This window comes from Lynx rufus, unplaced genomic scaffold, assembly GCF_022079265.1.
Source record: "Lynx rufus isolate CCGP_SWC_20201006 ecotype Redwood Valley unplaced genomic scaffold, mLynRuf1.p SCAF_37, whole genome shotgun sequence".
NCBI lineage: Eukaryota > Metazoa > Chordata > Mammalia > Carnivora > Felidae > Lynx > Lynx rufus.
The window spans coordinates 3,244,915-3,264,410 of record NW_025814853.1 but is presented as its reverse complement, the minus strand read 5'-3'; the positions used below and the strand labels follow the sequence as shown (position 1 = coordinate 3,264,410).

General features: G+C 50.0%; 1 protein-coding gene and 1 long non-coding RNA gene across 2 annotated transcripts in view; one reads left to right on the top strand and one right to left on the bottom strand.

Moving 5' to 3' along the window:
• Positions 1 to 734: 734 nt before the first annotated feature.
• On the top strand, positions 735 to 5,063 carry LOC124522483 (uncharacterized). The gene is made up of 2 exons (XR_006964788.1): positions 735 to 2,470; positions 4,176 to 5,063. It is a non-coding gene; the product is annotated as an uncharacterized LOC124522483 (long non-coding RNA).
• The window catches only part of FOXK2 (forkhead box K2), a 65,799-nt gene continuing 49,817 nt past the window's right edge, over positions 3,515 to 19,496 (bottom strand). Inside the window, exons 6-9 of the mRNA XM_047093928.1 lie at positions 18,860 to 19,035; positions 17,317 to 17,613; positions 16,620 to 16,829; positions 3,515 to 6,674 (exon numbers count right to left, since the gene is read on the bottom strand). Of these exons, the coding sequence (XP_046949884.1) occupies positions 6,478 to 6,674; positions 16,620 to 16,829; positions 17,317 to 17,613; positions 18,860 to 19,035 (880 nt within the window). The 3' untranslated portion in view covers positions 3,515 to 6,477. The remainder of the gene's footprint in view (positions 6,675 to 16,619; positions 16,830 to 17,316; positions 17,614 to 18,859; positions 19,036 to 19,496) is intronic.

Genomic DNA, 19,496 nt, shown 5'->3' with positions numbered 1-19,496 from the left:
GTGCTGACAGCCCAGAGCCTAGAGCCTGCTTCGGACTCTGTGTCTCCCTGTCTCTGCCCTTCCCTGATCATGCACGTGCACTCGTGCTTGCTCTCTCAAAATGAATGAACATTAACAAAAATTAAAAACTTACTCTTAGGGGCGCCTGGGTGGCTCAGTCGGTTAAGCATCTGACTTTGGCTCAGGTCGTGATCTCACGGTTCGTGGGTTAGAGCCCCGCATCGGGCTCTGTGCTGACAGCTTGGAGCCCGGAGCCTGTTTCAGATTCTGTGTCCTCCTCTGTCTCTGCCCCTCCCCCACTCATGCTCTGTCTCCCTCTGTCTCAAAAATAAATAAACATTAAAAAAATTGTTTTTTTTTTTAAAAAAAGGAATTTAAGAGGAAACATTAATGTATTTGCCCAGATCTTTCCATTTCTGTTGATTAAAAAAAAAAAATTTTTTTTTAATGTATTTTTGAGTGAGAGAGACCATGAGCAGGGGGGGTGCAAAGAAAGAGGGAGACACAGAATCTGAAGCAGGCTCCAGGCCCTCAGTTGTCAGCACAGAGCCTGATATGGGGCTCGAACTCACGAATTGTGAGATCATGACCTGAGCCGGAGTTGGAGGCTTAACCAACTGAGCCACCCAGGCATACCAATGTTTATTGATTTTTGAGAGAGAGACAACACAAGCAGGGGGGAGGTAGAGAGAGGGGAAGAGAGAACTGAAGCAGGCCTGATGCAGGGCTCAACCCCACAAACCGTGAGATGACCTGAGCTGAAGTCGGACATTTAGCCAACCGAGCCACCCAGGCACCCCGAGCTCATTCCTGAAGTTCCAAGTTTTGTTCCGTCGTTTACTTTTTGCCTGAAGAACTTCCCTTAGCATTGCTTTCTGAGCAGCTCTGCTGGTTCAGGACTCTTAGTTCACCTTCATGTGGGAATATCTATTTCATCTGTATTCCTGGTATTTCTATGGGTACAGTATTCTAGATGATTACTTTCAGTCTTTAAAAACTGTCCAGTCACATGGGCTCTGGTTTCTGATGAGAAATCTGTTGTTCACATTGTCCTTACTCTGTATAAAATTAGTCCCTTTTTTTGGGCTGCTTTCAAGATAAAAAGTCTTCAGGTTCATTAGTCAGTGGTGTTTTGACATAGTTTTAACTTTTTGGGGTGTACTGAGCTTTGTGAATCCTTAAATTTGTGTTTTCCCAAATTTGGAATACTTCCAACCATTTTGGTAAAAAACAGTATTTTTACACCAATGTCTTTCTCTTTTTGCTGGGAATCCATTAATGCACACATCAGATCTTTTTATATTGTCCCACAAGTCCCCAAGGCTTGGTTTGTTTCCAAATGTTTAAATTTTCACTTTAAAGTTTGTAACTTCTGGTTTATTTCGACAGCATTTGCCCTTCTTTCATGGGAGTGTGGTTATAATGACTAGAGTTTTAAAAGGCTCTAATACATCTTTTTCTGAGCATTCCACCAACACATTTAAGTTGACATCTGTTGACTTTCTCTTCCTTTTAGACTTTCCTGGCTCTTTGTATGTTGACTCTGAGTATTAAAATCCTCTAGAAAATGTTGGTATGTTTTGTTTTTCGGTTTTTGTTTTTGGAAGCAGGCAAACAGTCTGACTAGGTTCCGACCACACACGCTTTCCTCCCCTGGATGGGCCTTGGTTCGAGTCCGCTGTTCTCCAAGCGCACGGTGCTAGCTGGGCCTACATCTGTGTGCACCACCAGGGCCAGTCTACATGGTAGCTCAGTTAATGAAGTCTCTGCCGCCACAGCTCCGGGTGTACACAGCTTAGGGTGAATTCAGGGTATCCTATGGGAGGGGGGAGGAGCTCTTCTATACTTCCATCTTCCAGATACCCCTTTGCCTGGTTTTTGGCTAAAAAAATTTTAGGTTTTACCTCCCTGTGGTGTTGTACGCTCTCTGATTGGGTCCAGCTTGGGGCCAAAGTGGCGAGAAAAAAGATCTCACAAGGACCCCCCCCACACACACACACACCCTCTTTGGAGTATACAGGTGTCCCTTTTTCTAGTCTCCCGTCTCTGAGCCCTCTGTGTGTCCAGAGCTGTCCGAGCAGATCTCCCCGGTGTCCATGGGCCCTTCCCAGCACTCTCCAGGTAGAGAGGGAGGAGGTGTCTCCCGGGTCCGTGGTGTTTGCTCCTAAGTTCAGTTCTGTATTCAGGCTGCCCGGGGGGTTACGAGGGAGGAAAATACGGGAAAATCATCACCATACTGGTTCTTCTACAGTTTTAGTCCCACAGTCCCAATCTGTCTGCTGCTATTTACTTTTCAGAGTACTGGGAAAATGCTTCATTCTGTTCAGCGATGTCAGCTGTAACCCCGGGAAGGCACAGGGCAAAGTGTGCTTATGCCCACGGGATTACCCATCTCCTCAGAGGTCACCTGAGACCCTGGCTAACATCTGTCGTGTGGCGGCGGATGTAAACATGGAGGAAGCAACAAGCGGTGAGTCCTTGTAGCACAGCATTCCATGGAAACCTGCGTGTGCTGGACAGTGGCCTACGGGGTCAGTCACTGTGCGCCGTGGTTCTCACAGCCGTTTAGGCCTGAACTTACTGTGTGGCTGCAGGTAGGCTCCCGATGGGCACTGATGTCTTCGTTGTAGACTAAACACGGCTCTAAATGTGGGCCTACCTCTAATTAGCAGTGCTTCTGCTACATGAAAGACCTGTTGGTTAGTGAACTGTCCCCTTTATCTGGAGGCTCTTCTCTTCTATGTCTTTCTTGGACAAAGGTAGCTTATCCTCTAGGATAGCTGCTTTGACACCTGTTCGGACAAGTTTAACTTGAAGGAGAACCTAATGAGTTACCAGAGTAACGTTGTCTGACAGAAGGGGAGTTAAGGCCATACGCGTTTTAAGGTATCTATTAATGCAACGTGGACAGGAGATCTAAAGCCAATTGTGAATGCTTCCTTTCGTTAGGAGAACTAGTCTCTCTGTGTCAGAGTGAAGCGCCCCACGAGCTCTGTCTGTGAGCCCTGCAGCGCAGCTTCCTTGAGCTCCCACAGGGCCCCGCGCCGACCTTCCCCGGCTGCCAGGGTTAGTTAGCAAGCTCCGGGACACCAGCGATCCCCACTGGGGACTTTCTGGTAGCCGGACGGTCACCGTGTCAGAGCGTGGAGCCTGCGCCGCCACGGGGGCGTAGATCTCAAGTTGTCAGCAGTGATCTTGATTCTTAGGCTGAAAGGCGGGGTCCTTAGAAGAAATGGTGGCAACAGCCACAACCTCAAAGTAGGTTTCACAACTGCACTGTCATCGATAAAATCAGTGAGATTCCGTCATCACCACCTGTGCCCCCTGAGCCTCTTCCACGTGCGAACACCCCTCTCTGGCGGCAGAGCCCACACCACGGCCAGCACAGCAGCTCCTCGGTGCCTTTGCTCCAGTGCACTAGGCCCTTGGCAGGTCAGAGCACAAGTTAAAAAACAAAAACAAAAACAAAAAAACTTGTTTCAGTTTATCAAAATGACAATGATACTCTATTCAATTAAAATTAGTAAAAATATTTTATTGAATTTCAGGAAGTTGGTAGTTTTAAAATTTAAAATCTTTGCACACAAATCACCACTATGCTTTCTAGAATTGTGGAGGTTGGGACTTGAAGACTGTCACTGATCTCCTTGTGTCACATAGCTTGGAAATCCTAAGTCCTGGGGCTGCCCCGCCCGACTCAGGGTCTATGCTGCTGTTCTAAGGGAGGATGGTGAAGGGAGTGGTGTCTTTAAGGAGCTCAGCTGTCCACGTGGAGACTCTTAAGGATGTCAGAGTAGGAGGGATCCCAAGTCATGCCCAGACACACCGCGCCACGTGGCTCACATGGGAGTTTCTCTTGCGTATTTTTGTTTGGTTTGGGGCAAAGCTGTTCAAATGAAGTTTCTAGTTCCTTGGGGAGCTCAGAAGTCTGGCAAAGGTCAAAGCGGAAACGTCCTGAAGTAAGACATTTAGGAACTTCCAGTGAACAGCTGGGGATTAGTTCGGAGCAACACTCTGTTGAGGGGGCACCAGGAGTCAAGCAGGGACACGAGCTCAGTGGCCGTGGATGTTTTGAGGGCTCCTGGGAGTTCAGAGCTAAACTGCAAACGGTTTTTAAGTGCCCGGGATACGACTATTTGCTAATCCATGTTGTTTTTCTGCCTTCTCCTTGATAGTCTTAAGTTTCCATGTGCCAATCAATCAGCCAACTGAACAAGACAAGGAAGAGGCCCCCAAGCCCTCTGAAAAAGGCACACGCCAGCTGCTTTACAGCAAAAATATTTGAGAGCTGGGTACTTTTTTTAAAGTCTATAATCCCAGCAAAAGTCCCTCCAGCCCACAAAGTCTATGTTTTAGGCTCAGAAATAACCAACTGATGGACCGGGCTTACTTTGGGAGAACTACCCCAGTCTTTCTGGACGGTGACAGGTACACTGCTGTGGAGACACGGCTCCAGGCGGACACACGATGCATTGGCCAAGTCCGTGTTCGCGCTGGGGCGGCCTCGACCATTCACCTGCCCAGAGCTCAGTCAGAGCCCACGGGAGTCCTGACTGGCAGGTCTGGACCACTCAGCAGAGCGACCTGACCCTACGCAGGACATTATGCAATCGGCGTTATTTTGCAAATCGCAAACCTTCTGAGTAAAAAGACAAAAACTATACATTCCAAGGTTGTCTGTAAAGTGCCTGGAAGATGCAGACTGCTGCCCTGAGGCACTCTGACCCATCCGGGCTCCAGCCTGCAAGTTACCTGCCACTGTCACACACGTGGGGCCTCATTCACATGATGGTTTCATTTTTATTTTTCTTTAATGGCTGAGTTATAAATCCAGCTAGTGTGCAGTAATTTCATTATTTTTCATACGCATTATCTGCAATAACATTGTGACAGCTCCGTACTGTGGGTTAACACACAATACTTAGAACAAATTTATCATATTTGGTCTGTAGGTAAATAAGGTTTTAAAATTGCCTAAATATACCACTCTGAGCCGTTTCATTCCACCAGGAAAATACAGGGTTTTCCCTCTCTTTAAAAAAAAAAATTAAATACCAAAATAACTACATTTAAATAAATAACATGATGATGATGATGACATTTAAAAGTTCACAATAAGGCCAAAGCCCTCTTCTAGTTGCACGGCTGCTCAGCCCTGACCCCCTCAGAACGCTCTGGAAAGGCCAAGGGTTTTGTTCAGGGGCAGCGTGACGGAGGCCGGGCGGGGGGGGCGGGGGGGGGGGCCCTTACTGCTCATTCACTCACCTTTGTGTCTTGTAGGAGAGAAGTCAGCTTTAGGACTGCTTCAGTTCTGAAAGGCTGAGGGGGATTTCCTGTCACAAATCAGAGAAGGACCTGGATGTTTCCAAGGCCCTCGCGTTAACACGCAGCCTCTCCTCCACCCCACACCTGCTGCTCCCCGCGTGCCGGGCAGATGGCAGCGTCACCGGGTGGACGGCTGGTCGGACGATGGCTCTGTGCCTCGAGCCGGTGACCGTGACTAGGAACGTGCCACAGAGAGACCTATGACGCTTGTCTGAAAAGGGTATGTGGAAGAAGACGGAATCTTTTTTCCAAATGAAGGAGGAACAGTTCTGTCGTTTGAAACACACACAACACTTAGGAGGCTTGTTTTACTTAGAGTGGAAAATTATGCCGGGACAAAGTCAACACAAAGAAACAAACAACAGAAAGTAGCAGGAAAGAGAACCAGTTAAGTGCAGCTCGGAGAGTCCGGCAGTTCTTTCGGTCATGGCTACATGCAGCCCAGCACGGGCATCCGTCTGTCCAGTCAGTCTGTCTGTCCATCCTAAATGCATCCGGCACCTGCTCTAACACGGAAAACCTGCAGATGTCATCAAGCAGCTCCATCTGAACATTAACAGGATAGACAAAAGGAAATCATTCCATAGGCTGAAAACAAACAACAAAAACAAAACTACATTGTTTCTTTTCCCCAAATGAAATCAACACAAAAAGTCCTGTGTGATTCCAAAATTTCCAGAGTAGAAATGGAGTGATCTGAAATGTCAAAGACCCCATTATTTCGTAAAGAAAGTACACCTCAAAATACTCTAATTCCACATGTGGACAACAAAACACGGTCTCATCTGCAAGCGCCAGCCCCAGGCGTCCTGGGAGGGCAGCGGGGACGGCGCCCGCCCTGTCCCGGCAGCTCCGCCCGCCCCAGGCACGGGCTCAACCGGGACCTCGCGCCTCTAATCCGGGGTCACCAGCTGAGCCCGGGGCGGGGAGACGCGGCCGGAACCAGGTTCTGTTGCACGTGGTTTTGTTCAGGTGTGACTTCTGTCTTTAAGGAGCGTAAGGCCACCTGGGTTTTGTGTTTTCAGTGCTGAGGTGAAGTCCAACCGCAGGGCCCTCTACCCACCGAGACGGCGTTCCGAGCGTCGGTGAGAGGCAGTGTCTCCTTTTGGCACCACAGAGTTGATATTAAAGTAAGAAAAGCTGTCCCAGTCGCTAGTTCTGGACACCCTTCTCCCTGCCGGCCGTCGGCGGCGTGTCCACACTCAGCGCGATGACGATGCTCTCGCCGTCTTCCGTCTTGACCCGCTTCAGCTCCGGCTGCTCCGACTGGTCGCCGTTCTGGCGCTTCGTGGGCAGGGAGGCGGACGCCGATGCGTGTGTTGCCAGCATGTGCAGAGGACTCGCCCCCGCTGCAAAGAGACAGTGAGTCAGACCCCGCGTTCTCAGGTGCGCCCTCGTCCCCCGTCAGGCCCCCACGGGGCCCCGGGGCACCAGCTGGTCCAGGCTCTGCCCAAAGGGTTGGCTTCTGTGTGTGACTGTACGGCCCGCGGTGGCCAGGGGCACAGGAGCCTGGACTGGACAAACCCTATATAGCAAGTTAACTGTCTGACGAGCGGGTGTTCTCAGCAACAGCTGGCCTCTTTATCACTTCGAAGACTGTGCTACCTTCACAGAAGCACGGGGGGAGGCTCAGGCAAAGGGGCTGCCGCCCGCCTTCTCCCCGAGCAGAAGCCCCTCGTGCCCCACATCACACTGAGCGGGGTGGGTGTGTGGCCCAGGCCAAACGGGAGCCGCGACAAGGAAAGCCCCGTGTGTGGGGAGGTTCATCTTCGTCCGGGCCCCATGAACCTAGGAGCTCACAAGCAGACGCGTGCCCGCGAGCCCTGGTCCGGCTTGGCGGCTTCTCCTTGGTCCCCACCACCAAGCGCGTCCTCTCTCGGGGCTGCATCACCTTCCCTGGCCCTCACCCGGCCCATGCTTTGCACACTCAGGCAAACTCTAAGACACGAAAACAGAAAGTGCTGCTTCCGCAGAGTGAGAAGACAGGGCTGGGTCCCCCTAGGGAAGGGGCAGAACCTCCAGCCCGATCAGTGTCCCAGCATAAGGCGCCCCTGGCCGAACCCGGAAACACAGCCAGGGAAGCAGCTACGAAGGGAGGCATACAGATGGCAGAATGGGTCCTGGAGTGGAAGCGTCACATGGACACAGAGCTGCCTGTATCTTGAAAGGAAGAGAAGGCAGGAGAAGTCAGGCTACAGAAAGGCAAACTGGGAACTCGAATGCAGGGGCGGGGAGACCGACCCCACACCAGGCGCTCGGCGACGGGTTCCTCCAAGGAGGTGTAGGGGCAGAAGACGCCGGGAGGGTGCAGGCTTCCACCTGGGCCCCAGGGATGCGCACTGGCTGCTGTAGAGACTCCGCCTGACCTTGGGATGGAGCAAGGGCCGCCCGGGTGAACCACGGGCACAGGAGGCAGTTCTGCAACTCAGACCCGCCTTGTTGTACCCGACTCAGAACCCATCCAAGTTGTATCTCTGGACCATCTCCACCGGCTCCTTTTCACACAGGGGTCTGTGGCATCTCTGCTGCGTCACACGCTCATGAGAGAGCCACCTGTCCCCCTGATTTTTGTCGGACTAGCTGTGGACAGCCCCAGTCTTTCGGATCTTCGCCCCCTGGGTGACCACACAGAGCAGTCTCGGACTCATGCACCTCATCTGGCAGGCCTGTCCTGATGCTTGGTGCTAAGGCCTCTTGTGTAGGACACATGGGGATGGAGAGAGCATTCTCTTGGGAAGATGGGCCCTAGGGGGCTCTAGCGGCCATGCACCCTGAGAGCCGTCAGCTCCTGGTCTTGAGGAGAACAGGCCCCCTGACCTAGACAGGGGGCCAGGGTGGGGCTCTGCACATGGCCATGCCCTCAGGAACAGAGGGGCTGGCTCGACCCTGATTAACGGGGGCACCCTGGTTCCTCTCCACTTCGTTCCAGAATAACTGCCCAGTCCTGTTAGGAAAGAGGGCCTGTGTGGTTGCTGGGGTGGCGCTGACGTGCAGCCCTAGTTCTTCCAGTGGGACCCGCACACCACACAGTCGAAGACGCTTGACACGAACGAGAGCGAATCAGTGCCGGGAACTGAGCGACACGGGACGCTGGGACCTTGCTGTGCTCGGCCACCCTCCCGGGAGAGATACAGGGCAGGGGTCTGTCAACCGGTTAACACACACCTTATTCTATGTGTTTCTGGTTAAAAACAACTTACTACCACGTTAACACTGAGCTCATGCCTGAAAGCAACTCATGTAACATAAAGCAAATCACAGAGCTCTGTGCCTCCGACACCAGGGGCCTTTTCAGTACTATGCTTAGGGTCCATTTTAAACAGGAAGATCACCAGCAAAAACACCAACCCTGAAAAGCTGCACTAAAGGGCATGTGCTTCCGGTCAGAGCCGAACCCAAGAGGGGGCACCGCCGTGTCGCCCCTCAGCAGGAGCCAGATTCAAGTGTCCAGCCACCCCGCGCGTGGGTGCGTGAGCACGCATGAGCACTGACTGGGATTACAAATCACTGTTAGTGATCAGGCGAGCACTGAGGGTCAACTGTGGGAGGTCACCTCTAGAAGCCCCCCAGAGCACCAGCCTTACACAGGATGGGCACGACAGCAACGCCGTCCCCTCAGGGCAGACGCCTCCCGTGGGGAAACAGGGCAAAAAGCTAAGCTGGTCAAGCAGGTCTTCCGCTGGCTCCAGATACACCCCTGCAAGTGGCCCCCGGGGGAGACGGAGGTGAACAGGGACACTGGACTAAGACGACAGACAGCGCAGGCACTAGCCCACAGGCACCTGTGTCCCCAAGAGGCCCTTACACCTTCTTAACACCTCAAAGCAGCACAGGGCAGGGGGCCGTTTTCTGCAAGGAGAAGGGCTGATGGCTGTGAGCACGACGGAGACTCTTAGGACAACGAGTGAAGTGTCAGCCTGGGACTTCTGCTTCAGGGCCACAAGAGAACGTGGTCAGCAGGAGGAGGTGACCATTCTTCCCAACACCCGCTGCCGCTGCCCCTGCCCCCGGATAGAGGCCTGGGGTGGCCGTCTCAGCAAAGACCCACACTGACAGAGCACCTCTGACCAGAACCACATCCCAGTGGGGGAAGAGAGGCTGAGGAACGGCCAGAAGCACACTGGGTTTTCTGGGGGGGCAGGTGGTACAGCCCCAGAAGCCGCCGCGAAGAGGAGCTGTCCCGCACAGGCACAGGCCAGACTTCCACATCCACTCTCCGACGCCAGCATCACCCTGAAACCGAAGCGGACCAGAATACTACAGGAAAGCTACAATGTCCCTGACACAAACTGACATAAACCTCCTCAACAAGACATCAGCAAGTCAAATTCAACAGCATATGAAAGGGTTATATGCCACGGCCGACGGATTCATCCCAGGGACGCACGGGTAGCTAAACATTTAAAAAAAAAAAAAAAAAAAGAGCCATGCAACACACTGCATTAATAAAGGAAAACACCCACATGATCACCTCAACACAGAAAAAGCACGTGACTGAATTCAACACCCTTTCCCGATAGAGCTCCTCAGCAAACCAGAAAGGAAAAACAACTCGGCATAATAAGGTCTGCAGACGACAACCCACAGCTAACATCGGCCTCGACAGTGCAAGACGACATTCTCCCTCTAGGATCAGGAGCAGGACACAGATGTCTGCTTCTGGCACTGAGATGCAACACTGCTGGAGGCTTAGCCCAGCAGGCACAGGGAAGTCAAGGCATCTGAATGGAAAAGGAAGGAAAACTCTCTACTGGAAGTGACCTAATCTTTGTATGTAGGAAATCCTAATAAATCCACACAAGAAAACCCCCTAAGCCAAAAACTGTAACAACTCAGAACTGAACTCAGCAAAGTTGCAAAGTACAATATGGACATGCGAAAATCAGCTGTAACAGCTGTGTACATAGTAACAGCTGTAATATGCAGTAACTGGCTATGTATATAGTAGCAACTGTAATGCACAGTAATCAGCAGTATATATGGTAACAGCTATATATATAGAAAAGACTGTAATATATAGTAATCAGCTGTATGTATAATAATCAGCTGTAACATATTGTAATCAGCTGTATATATAGTGAACTTAAAAGGAAATTAAGAGAACAATTCCAAAGGAACTGAATAGGAAGGAGTTCCAAAGGAATAAAACAGGAAGAAATTTGAGCCAGACTTTTACACTGAGAACTACAGAACACTGTGGAAAGAAATTAAAGACTTAAACAAATGGAGAGATGTCAACGCTCCTGGTTGAGAAGACGTGATGCTCGTCATGCAGCACTGCCTAAAGCAATCTACGGGCTCAGTGCAGTCCCTATCGAAATCCCAAATGCTGGTTTTTTGCAGAAATGGAAAAGCTGATCCTAAAATTTGCATGGAATTGCTAGGGATCCAGAATAGTCAAAACAATCTTGAAAAAGAAGAACAAGGTTGGAGGACTCCTACTTCCCAATTTCAAAACTTCCTACAAAACTGTGGTAATCAAAACTGTGGCTTTGGCATCAAGGCAGACGCGAAGGTCAGGGAGATAGACGTGAGAAAGAAACCCGTAGATCGGAGGTCAAGTGACTTTCCGCAAGGGTGACAAAACCACTCCGTGGGGAAAGCATGGTCTCTTCTATGGAAGAGACCTCCTATGGAAGAGGCCTCTTCTGGAACAGATGTACATCCACACGCTGAAGATGTGGTCAGACCCTTACCTCACTCACTCGATACAAAAATTCACGCTACATGGATCGAAGAACTAAACCTAAGAGCTGGAACACTGTCGCTCTGAGAAGAAGAAAGCACAGGGGCACCACCTCAGGGGTGGCAGTGGAGTCTTTGCATAGGCCACCTGGAGCACAAGACACAAAAGGGCACAGAGATAAAGGGGACTTCACAATTAAAAACTGGCGCATCAGAGGGGCGCCTGGGTGGCTCCATCGGTTAAGCATCCGATCATCGGGTTCAGGTCACTATCTCACAGCTCACGGGTTCGAGCCCTCTGTCAGGCTGTGTGCTGACAGCTCGGAGCCTGGAGCCTGCTTCGGATTCTGTGTCTCCCTCTCTCTCTGCCCCTCCCCCGCTCACGTTCTTGCTCCCTCTCTCAAAAATAAACATTAAAAAAAATTATTTTAGGGGCGCCTGGGTGGCTCAGCCGGTTAAGCGCCAGACTTCCACTCAGGTCATGACCTCACGGTTTGTGGGTTCAAGCCCTGCATCGGGCTCTGTGCTGACAGCTCGGAGCCTGGAGCCTGCTTCAGATTCCGTGTCTCCCTTTCTCTCTCAGCCCCTTCTTGGCTCACACTCTGTCTCTCTCTCTCTCGCTCTCTCAAAAATAAATAAACATTAAAAAAAATTATTTTAAATCTGTAAAAAACTGGTGCATCGGAGACTCTATCAGGAGAGTGAAGAGATAAACCCACCAAATGAGAGAAAATATTTGCAAATCACATCTGGTCAGGACCTAGTATCCAGAATATATCAAGAGCTCCTACACCTCAACAACAAAAAATGGACAAAAGATTTACACAGACAGCTCTTTGAAGACCTACAAATCACCAAGCACATGAGAAGATGCTCAACATCGTTACTCATGAGAGAAATGCAAACCCAAATCACTGATACCACTTCACACCCAGTAAGATGGCCATGAGGGGGAAAAACAACAACAGAAAACAACACGTGTTGGTGAGGATGTAGACAAATGAGAATCTCATACATCAGCGGAAGAATGTAAAATGTAGCTGCTGTGGAAAAGTTTGGAGGTTCTTCAATAAACAACACAGAATTACCATAGGACTGAGCAATTCTACTCCTAGGTATACACCCAGAAGAAATGAAAACGAGGACACCATACATAATCATGAATGTTCACAGCGGCACTATTCACAACAGCCAGAAGGTGGAAACAATCCAAATGTCCATCAATCGGTGACTGAATCAACAAAAATGGAAACATTAAGCCATAAAGAAGTACTGACCGATGCTATAAGCCTCCGAACATGATGCTCAGTGAGAGACCAGATATAAAAGGCCACGTATCAAGCTGTATCTACAGGGAATGTCCAGTGTAGGCAAATCCACAGAGACAGATTAGTGGCTGCCAGGGGCTCAGGTAAGAGGGAGACGGGAAGTAACTGCTGTGTATAAGGTTTACTACTGGGACAATGAAAATGCTTCTGAACTCGTTAGAGGAGATGGTTTCAAAATGCTGTGAATGTACCTAATGCCACTGACCTGTATGCTGTAAAATGGTCAATTGTATGTTACATATATTTTACCATGACGACAAAAAAAAAAAAAATGACTCGAATCCTAAGGAGTACTAAGTATAAAAGAATTACTGCTAATTTTAAAAAATAGTAAAAGCAAATTCTTTCAGAGATGCTGAAATACCAACAGATAAAAATGACACGACGTCTGGATCTGGGTGGGGAAGAGCTGGGAGAGAATTTCCAGAATGTCTGACGTTTTCCATAATACAAAGCTTGAAAGAAAAAAGCAAAGCTGCTGCCTTTCAGAGTTTATTAACAGGTACCGCTTTCCTTTCTCAAGAGTGACTTTCTAGGGTGAAGGCAGTCACAGGGCATGCAGCACCTCAGTGACAGCTGACACTGTGTAAGCAGAGCCACCCTCCTTGCCCCGTCTTCAAGCTCATCTGCCACCTCCTCTCCCTTTTCCACAGCGCCTCCTGCACCCACTCGGCTGGGTGCCGCCGCTGGGGAGGATGGTGTCTGGGAGCACTGAATCGTTACGGACTAGAGAGAAAACCCTTTTCTAAACCAGTGATTTCTTTAAAAAAAATTTTTTTTAATGTTTTTTATTTTTTGAGAGAGCACAAGCAGGGGAGGGGCAGAGAGAGAGGGAGACACAGAATCCAAAGCAGGTTCCAGGTTCTGAGCTGTCAGCACAGAGCCTGACACGGGGCTCGAACCCAGGAACGCGAGATCATGGATGACCAAGCTGAAGCGGGACACTCAACCGACTGAGCCCCCCCAGGCAGCCCCCAGTGATTTCTAAGTAAAAGACTGCAACCAAATTAAAGAAGAACCAATAAAATTTCCCACTAACACATAATTTAAGATGGTTTTTGGTAAAAGATGACTAAAACTGGAAGGAGTTTCGATATTTTTTCCATCTTCCTTCTCCTGAGAGGGAACAAGGTCTCAAGGCTGACCCTGCAGCGATCATCAGTGATGACAAAAAAAACTGTGTGGCTTTCTTTAAAGCCCCAATATATTTAGAAGTTAATCTTTAATGCAATTTTAACTTATTTTGCGAGATAAATTATATTTTTGAGGAGTGCCTGGGTGGCTCAGTCGGTTGAACCATCAACTCCTGATCTCGTGTTTGTGGGATCAAGCCCCAAGTCGGGCTCCATGACAACAGAGAAAAGCCTGCTTGAGATTCTCTCTCCCTCTGCCCTTCCCCCACGTGCACCCCTCTCTATCCCTCTCTCTAAATAAATAAACAAATATTTAAAAAATTGTATTTTTGGGGGCACCTGGGTGGGCTCAGTCAGTTAAGTGTCCGACTTTGGCTCAGGTCACCATCTCACAGTTCGTGGGTTCGAGCCCCACGTCGGGCTCTGTGCTGACAGCTAGAGCCTGGAGCCTGCTTCCGATTCTGTCTTCCTCTCTGTCTGCCCCTCCCCTGCTTGCACTCTCTCAAAAAGAAACATTAAAAAAAAAATTTTAATAAATTAAAAAAATTCTATTTGTTTTTTTAAGTTTGTTTATTTTGAGAGAGAGGGAGAGAGGATCCCATGCAGGCCCCATGATGTCTGCAGACAGTCCGACAAGGGCTTGATCCCATGACCCTGGGATCATGACCTGAGCCAAAATCAAGAGTAAGGCGCTTAACCGACTGAGCCACCCAGGTGCCCCAAAAGTTGTTTTTATTTTATTTTATTATTATTTTTTTTTTAAATTTTTTTTTTGGTAACGTTTATTTTTGAGACAGAGCATGAACGGGGGAGGGTCAGAGAGAGAGACGGAGACACAGAATCTGAAACAGACTCCAGGCTCTGAGCTGTCGGCACAGAGCCCGATGCGGGGCTCGAACTCACAGACCGCGAGATCATGACCTGAGCCGAAGTCGGCCGCTTAACCGACTGAGCCACCCAGGCGCCCCACCAAGTTGTTTTTAAATAATAGTTAACACGTGCCAACCTGTGGATAAATGGACAAACTTGCGATCAGTTACCCATTTCAAATGCTGTCTTCTCAGGTTCTATAACCCTTATATTCACGATTAAATCTTTTAATATTTCCGCATTCTCCTGCGCAGAGTAAAAATGTGCTCAGCAAACAGTATTCAGACAGAAACTAGTCGGCACGCATATGAAATCTGTTAGGGCACAAGACCCCATTACAGGGGCAAGAGGGCCTGTCTGGGTGCTCATACATTCTGAGAGTAGACGCCAAATCAGGGCAGTATTCAGGGCCAGGAGAACATTAGAGAGAATGATGTAAAACAGTGGAAAACTTAATCCTTTGCTTATTAAATCTGTAAGGAAAAATTTTAGATACCAACTTTCACACGTGAAAGGGATACACAGCTGTTCCAACTCCCTCCAGTAGACAGGTGGACATAAGAAGCCCCTGACTGGCACCAGTGGTTCTCTGACAACCTGGAATGCGTTAGAAATGCACTCTTGGGCCCCCAGGCCACACCTGCTCAGGAAGGGACTCTGAGGCACATCATATCTGGGAATCACTGGCTGAACCATGGCTTCAGCCTGAGCAGGATTCAGACCAAAAAAGGACCGACCAGGCCACCTCCCAATGCCACCTTCTTCCAGAAGCACACCGCGCCAACAGGTTTGCTGCGTCAACGTCATCCACAATGACAAACTTATTCAGAGAGAAAATAAGGCCCGCACAACTCTTAATACTTAGGGGACACAGAACCTGAGAAGACAGCATTTGAAGTGGGTAACTGATTGCAAGTTTGTCCATTTATCCACAGGTTGGCATGTGTTAACTATTATTTAAAAACAAAGACATTAGAAAAACAAAACTCTTGGGGCGCCTGGAGGCTCAGTTAAGCGTCTGACTCTTGGTTTCAGCTCATGTCATGATCACGCCATTCGTGGGACTGAGGCCCCGTATTGGGCTCTGCACTGATAGCCCAGAGCCTGCTTGGGATTGTCTCTCTCCCTCTCTGCCCCTTCCCCACACTCTCTCTCGAAATAAATAAACTTAAAAAAAAATAAGAAGAATAAGAACAAAGAACTCTCAGGTGGTTAGTCTTCCCCAGAAAAGGTTCCAGAACTTATTCTACCAGTGAGTTTGGGGCAAGGCAGAGTGGGAATCTGAATCCCATAGGCAAACGCAGGTCTCCTCCATTCCTTCATCGCTCACAGGTGGCAGGTCAACACAGTTAGGCCTTCTGTTCTCTACCCCTTTTCAGAGAAACTCTATGCGCACAGAGAGCACCTTCTGACCAGGAGCCTGACTCCATTACTTGAGCTCCTGCAGGCCACTGCTGCGTCCGGATGGACAGCAGGCACTCTGTACGCCTGGGCAAGGACCCACTGCTCAAACAGCAGCTCTGAGGATGACACCAGACTCCTGAGTTGACTTAACAGCCAGCCGGACCCCTACGCCTCACATGGCTCCACAGGGCTGGGTGAAAGGGGGTTCTCTGTGCTCTCATTTAAAAGCCAAGCTCAGGGGCACCCGGGTGGCTTGATCGGTGAAGCGTCCGCCTCTTGATCTCAGCTCAGGTCTTGATCTCAGGGTTATTGAATTGAATTGAATTCTGGCGTTGGGCGTGGAGCCTACTTACTTACTAAATTACTAACTACCTAACTAAATGCCAAGCTCCGTTGGTCTGTCCTGTCTTCTCTACTCGTCGATGTGAGAACATGCATGGACAGCTATGTGCGCAGAGAGCAAGATTCTCTGCTTCCGTCAGACACACTGTGTCTGAGCACAGGTGTCCCAGGAGACATCTCAGAAGGCAGGTGCCAGTGCCCAAACCTCCCGTTACTTCCAGGCCACACCCAGGTATCTACACAAGGAGGGGGGTGTTTCTAGCTCTCTAGGTATTTACAGAAACGCTAATCTCCGTTCAGATGGCTCCACCAGGGAGACCCCCAGGAGAGGTGACACCCACAACCACCGCCAGGTACCTTGTAGCACTATTAGGTTTCTTACACTTTAGAAATGCAAACATTTCCTCAGACAAAAAAATTAAAATTTAACAGTCGAAACCAAAGTATGGAACACTACCATTCATAAAACGGAGAGCAAAGGATCTTTGCTCTTGATATCTGCACCCTATTAGCTGTGAAGGACACTGCTTACCGTTGTTCACCTGGCCGTGGACAGCGGCAGGGACTGGCACCACATGAGTCCCGTTCTGCGTCACAGTTTTTATTGGTAGCTGGTGCTGACCCAGAGGAGCCTGCTGCACGATGGTGACCGTCTGGACGGGGGTGGTCTGTGGCGTCTGAATGATCCGGCTAGCGGCGCCCAGCGTGGCATGGCTAATCGCAGGAATAGGTTCCACTTTTACTGAAATTAAAAGGAAGGGGAAAGAAACAATTCCAACTGACATTACTGGAAAGCCACAGCAATCACGCCAGGTGGCCAGCAGACCCTCTCTAAGACGTTACGTAATTCGAAAAGGGGTTTGGGGGCGGCACCTGGGGGGGCTTAGTCGGTGGAGCGTCTGACTCTTGGTTTCGGCTCATGCTGTGATCTCATAGTTCATGAGTTCTAGCCCCGCCTCGGGCTCTACGCTGACAGTGCAGAGCCTACTTGGGGGTCTGTCTGTCTGTCTCTCTCTCTCTCCCTCTCTCTCTCTCTCTCTCTCTCTCCCCCCCCCCCTCTGTTCCTCCCCAGCTTGTGCTCTCATCTCTTTCTCTCAAAATAAATAAACTTAAAAAAAAATTAAAACAACGACAACAAAAAGAAAGGGGCTTGGGACGAGTAGGTCTGCTGGGAAGACTTGAGAAACAGCTTGAGAAACTGCCTACAGCGACTTCTTCTGTTGCTTTACCTTTTACTTCTTTGTGGTCTCCATTCTCTTGCGGCTCTGCCTTAGGAGGGGCCAGCACGGCCGCCTGCGTGACCACGGCCTGGCCGGCAACAGTGTACGTGCTGGCCGGGGCGAGGCCGGCCACGCCGGTGACGGACACCGCGGGGATCTGGTGGACGACGTGCACCGTCTGCACGACAGGCTGCTGGGAGGTCGCGGTGGTCACGGGGGCGGCGACCGTGTAGGTGACAGGCTTGATCGTCGGCGGCAGCTGCCGCTGCACAGCGATTAAAACAGGCTGACTAGACAGGGGAGAGCCTGCAGAGTTTGAGGGAGCAGGGGTGAGGCACAGGCACCCACGTTCCTCCAACCGTTTCCCAGAACCGACCAAGCACAACCACCCGCTCACAGCACACAGAGGAGTAAGACAGGGCGCGCCCCTCCACCTCATAATAGTGAAGTCACTCTCGGTGGGAAAAGGGTAGTATCTTAATGGGGATACTGAACTCTTGTATCTGACTGCTAAAAACGCAATTCTTGCTCTATTCAGATTTCTTACGACACCTCTTCCCACATCTCTTTCCTCATGAAAAAGAAAATGTCAACACAGTATATGGGAAGAAGCTGCCTATTGAGCCCAGTCAAGGGGGCCACGCTCTCCCCAGCATTAAATTCTCACGGTGGGGGCGAGAGAACCGGAAAGCCCAGACACAGAGTTACAAACTCTGCCAACCAACCTCTGCTCTCCCTGGTTTGGGCACAGAGTAAATGAAAAGACACGCTGGTGACAGGAGGTACAGGTGGGGGTGGGGAGGGGCTGTTGCCAGCATGGTCAGGAATCCCACTGTGTCAAAGTGCGTATTCTGTGGGTGCCTGGGTGGCCCGGTCGGTTCTGAGTCCCACTCTGGATTTCGGCTCAGGTCATGATCTCACAGTTTGTGGTACTGAGCCCCACGTCGGCTCTGTGCTCACAGCGCGGGGCCTGCTTGGGCTCCTCTCTCTACCCCACCCCCACTCATGCACGCTCTTGCTCCAAAAACAAAAACCAAAAAACACCAAAAACACACATTTTGCCAACCAATTAGGAATCATAATAGAATTAGTTCAGACACATTTCCACACTGTGTTGTTACGGTTTTTGTTTTTGTTTTTAAATTCCTCAGGGCACACATCTTTATTCTGCTTTGCAACTTAGTAAGTAAACTGTGAGATGCTCACCTAGACATTAAGTGGGCAGTTTCTGCTGCCAATCAATGTCTAGCTTGTCTAATTTGTGTTATTCCTTTGGGGGGAGGGATTTTTTTTCACAATCTTTGAATGATCAAGCAACTGAGAAACAGATTCTTAATTATTTCAGGCATCCATATAAGCTGTTTACGTAAAACAACGTTCACTGTGTTTTGTTTTTTTAACACTCACAGTACTATTAGTTTTTCGGAGCTTATAACACTCTTGTATTATGCAGACAGTACCAGGTACAAAGGAGCCAAGGCCACTGCTGAGTCCACTGAGGAGCCTGGCCCGCCCCCACCCACCACGCCTGCCCCCTCACTGCGAGTCTCACCTGGTGCACTCTGAGCAAACCGTGCCTCCTGGATGACGGCCAGTTTGGGCTGTGACGCGCTGGGCTCCGGCTCCAGGGGGGCCGGGGAACCTTCCCTCGACAGGCTCTCGGGGGTCTGGGCACCACTGGAGTGAGCAGACAGCACTCCAGCGTGATTGGGAGAGGCTGGGGCACTTCTGTGTTACAGAAAAAAAGACAGTGGATTTTCACAGGTCCAGCACTCACCACGCTGCGTCATCTCAATAACGTGCATTTTGAAACTGTAACGGCCATTTGTCTTCTGCCACCTGACCACAGTTCTGTGAGCTCTACTTTCCCTGTGAACGCCTGTGACCGGAGATGGACCTTCCGTGAGACTCACTCAGCTGTGACAGCCAGTGTGCCTGTGCTGCGCTAGGCTACTGGGGCTCCGTGCCCACACGGGCTGCACGGCCGTGGAGCTGCACTGGTGCCCTCCCTAAGCAGCTCCTGTCCACGGGCAGCAGGAGCCAGCGGTGTGCAAGCAGGTGGGGGCCCGAGACTTACATCCCGGTCCTTTTTTTTTGTTTAGAAACAGAGCATCTATTAATGAAGCTAAAAATGTATAATTTGAAAATCAGGCCATTAACATTATATAAAACAATCTTGAGTTTAAGCC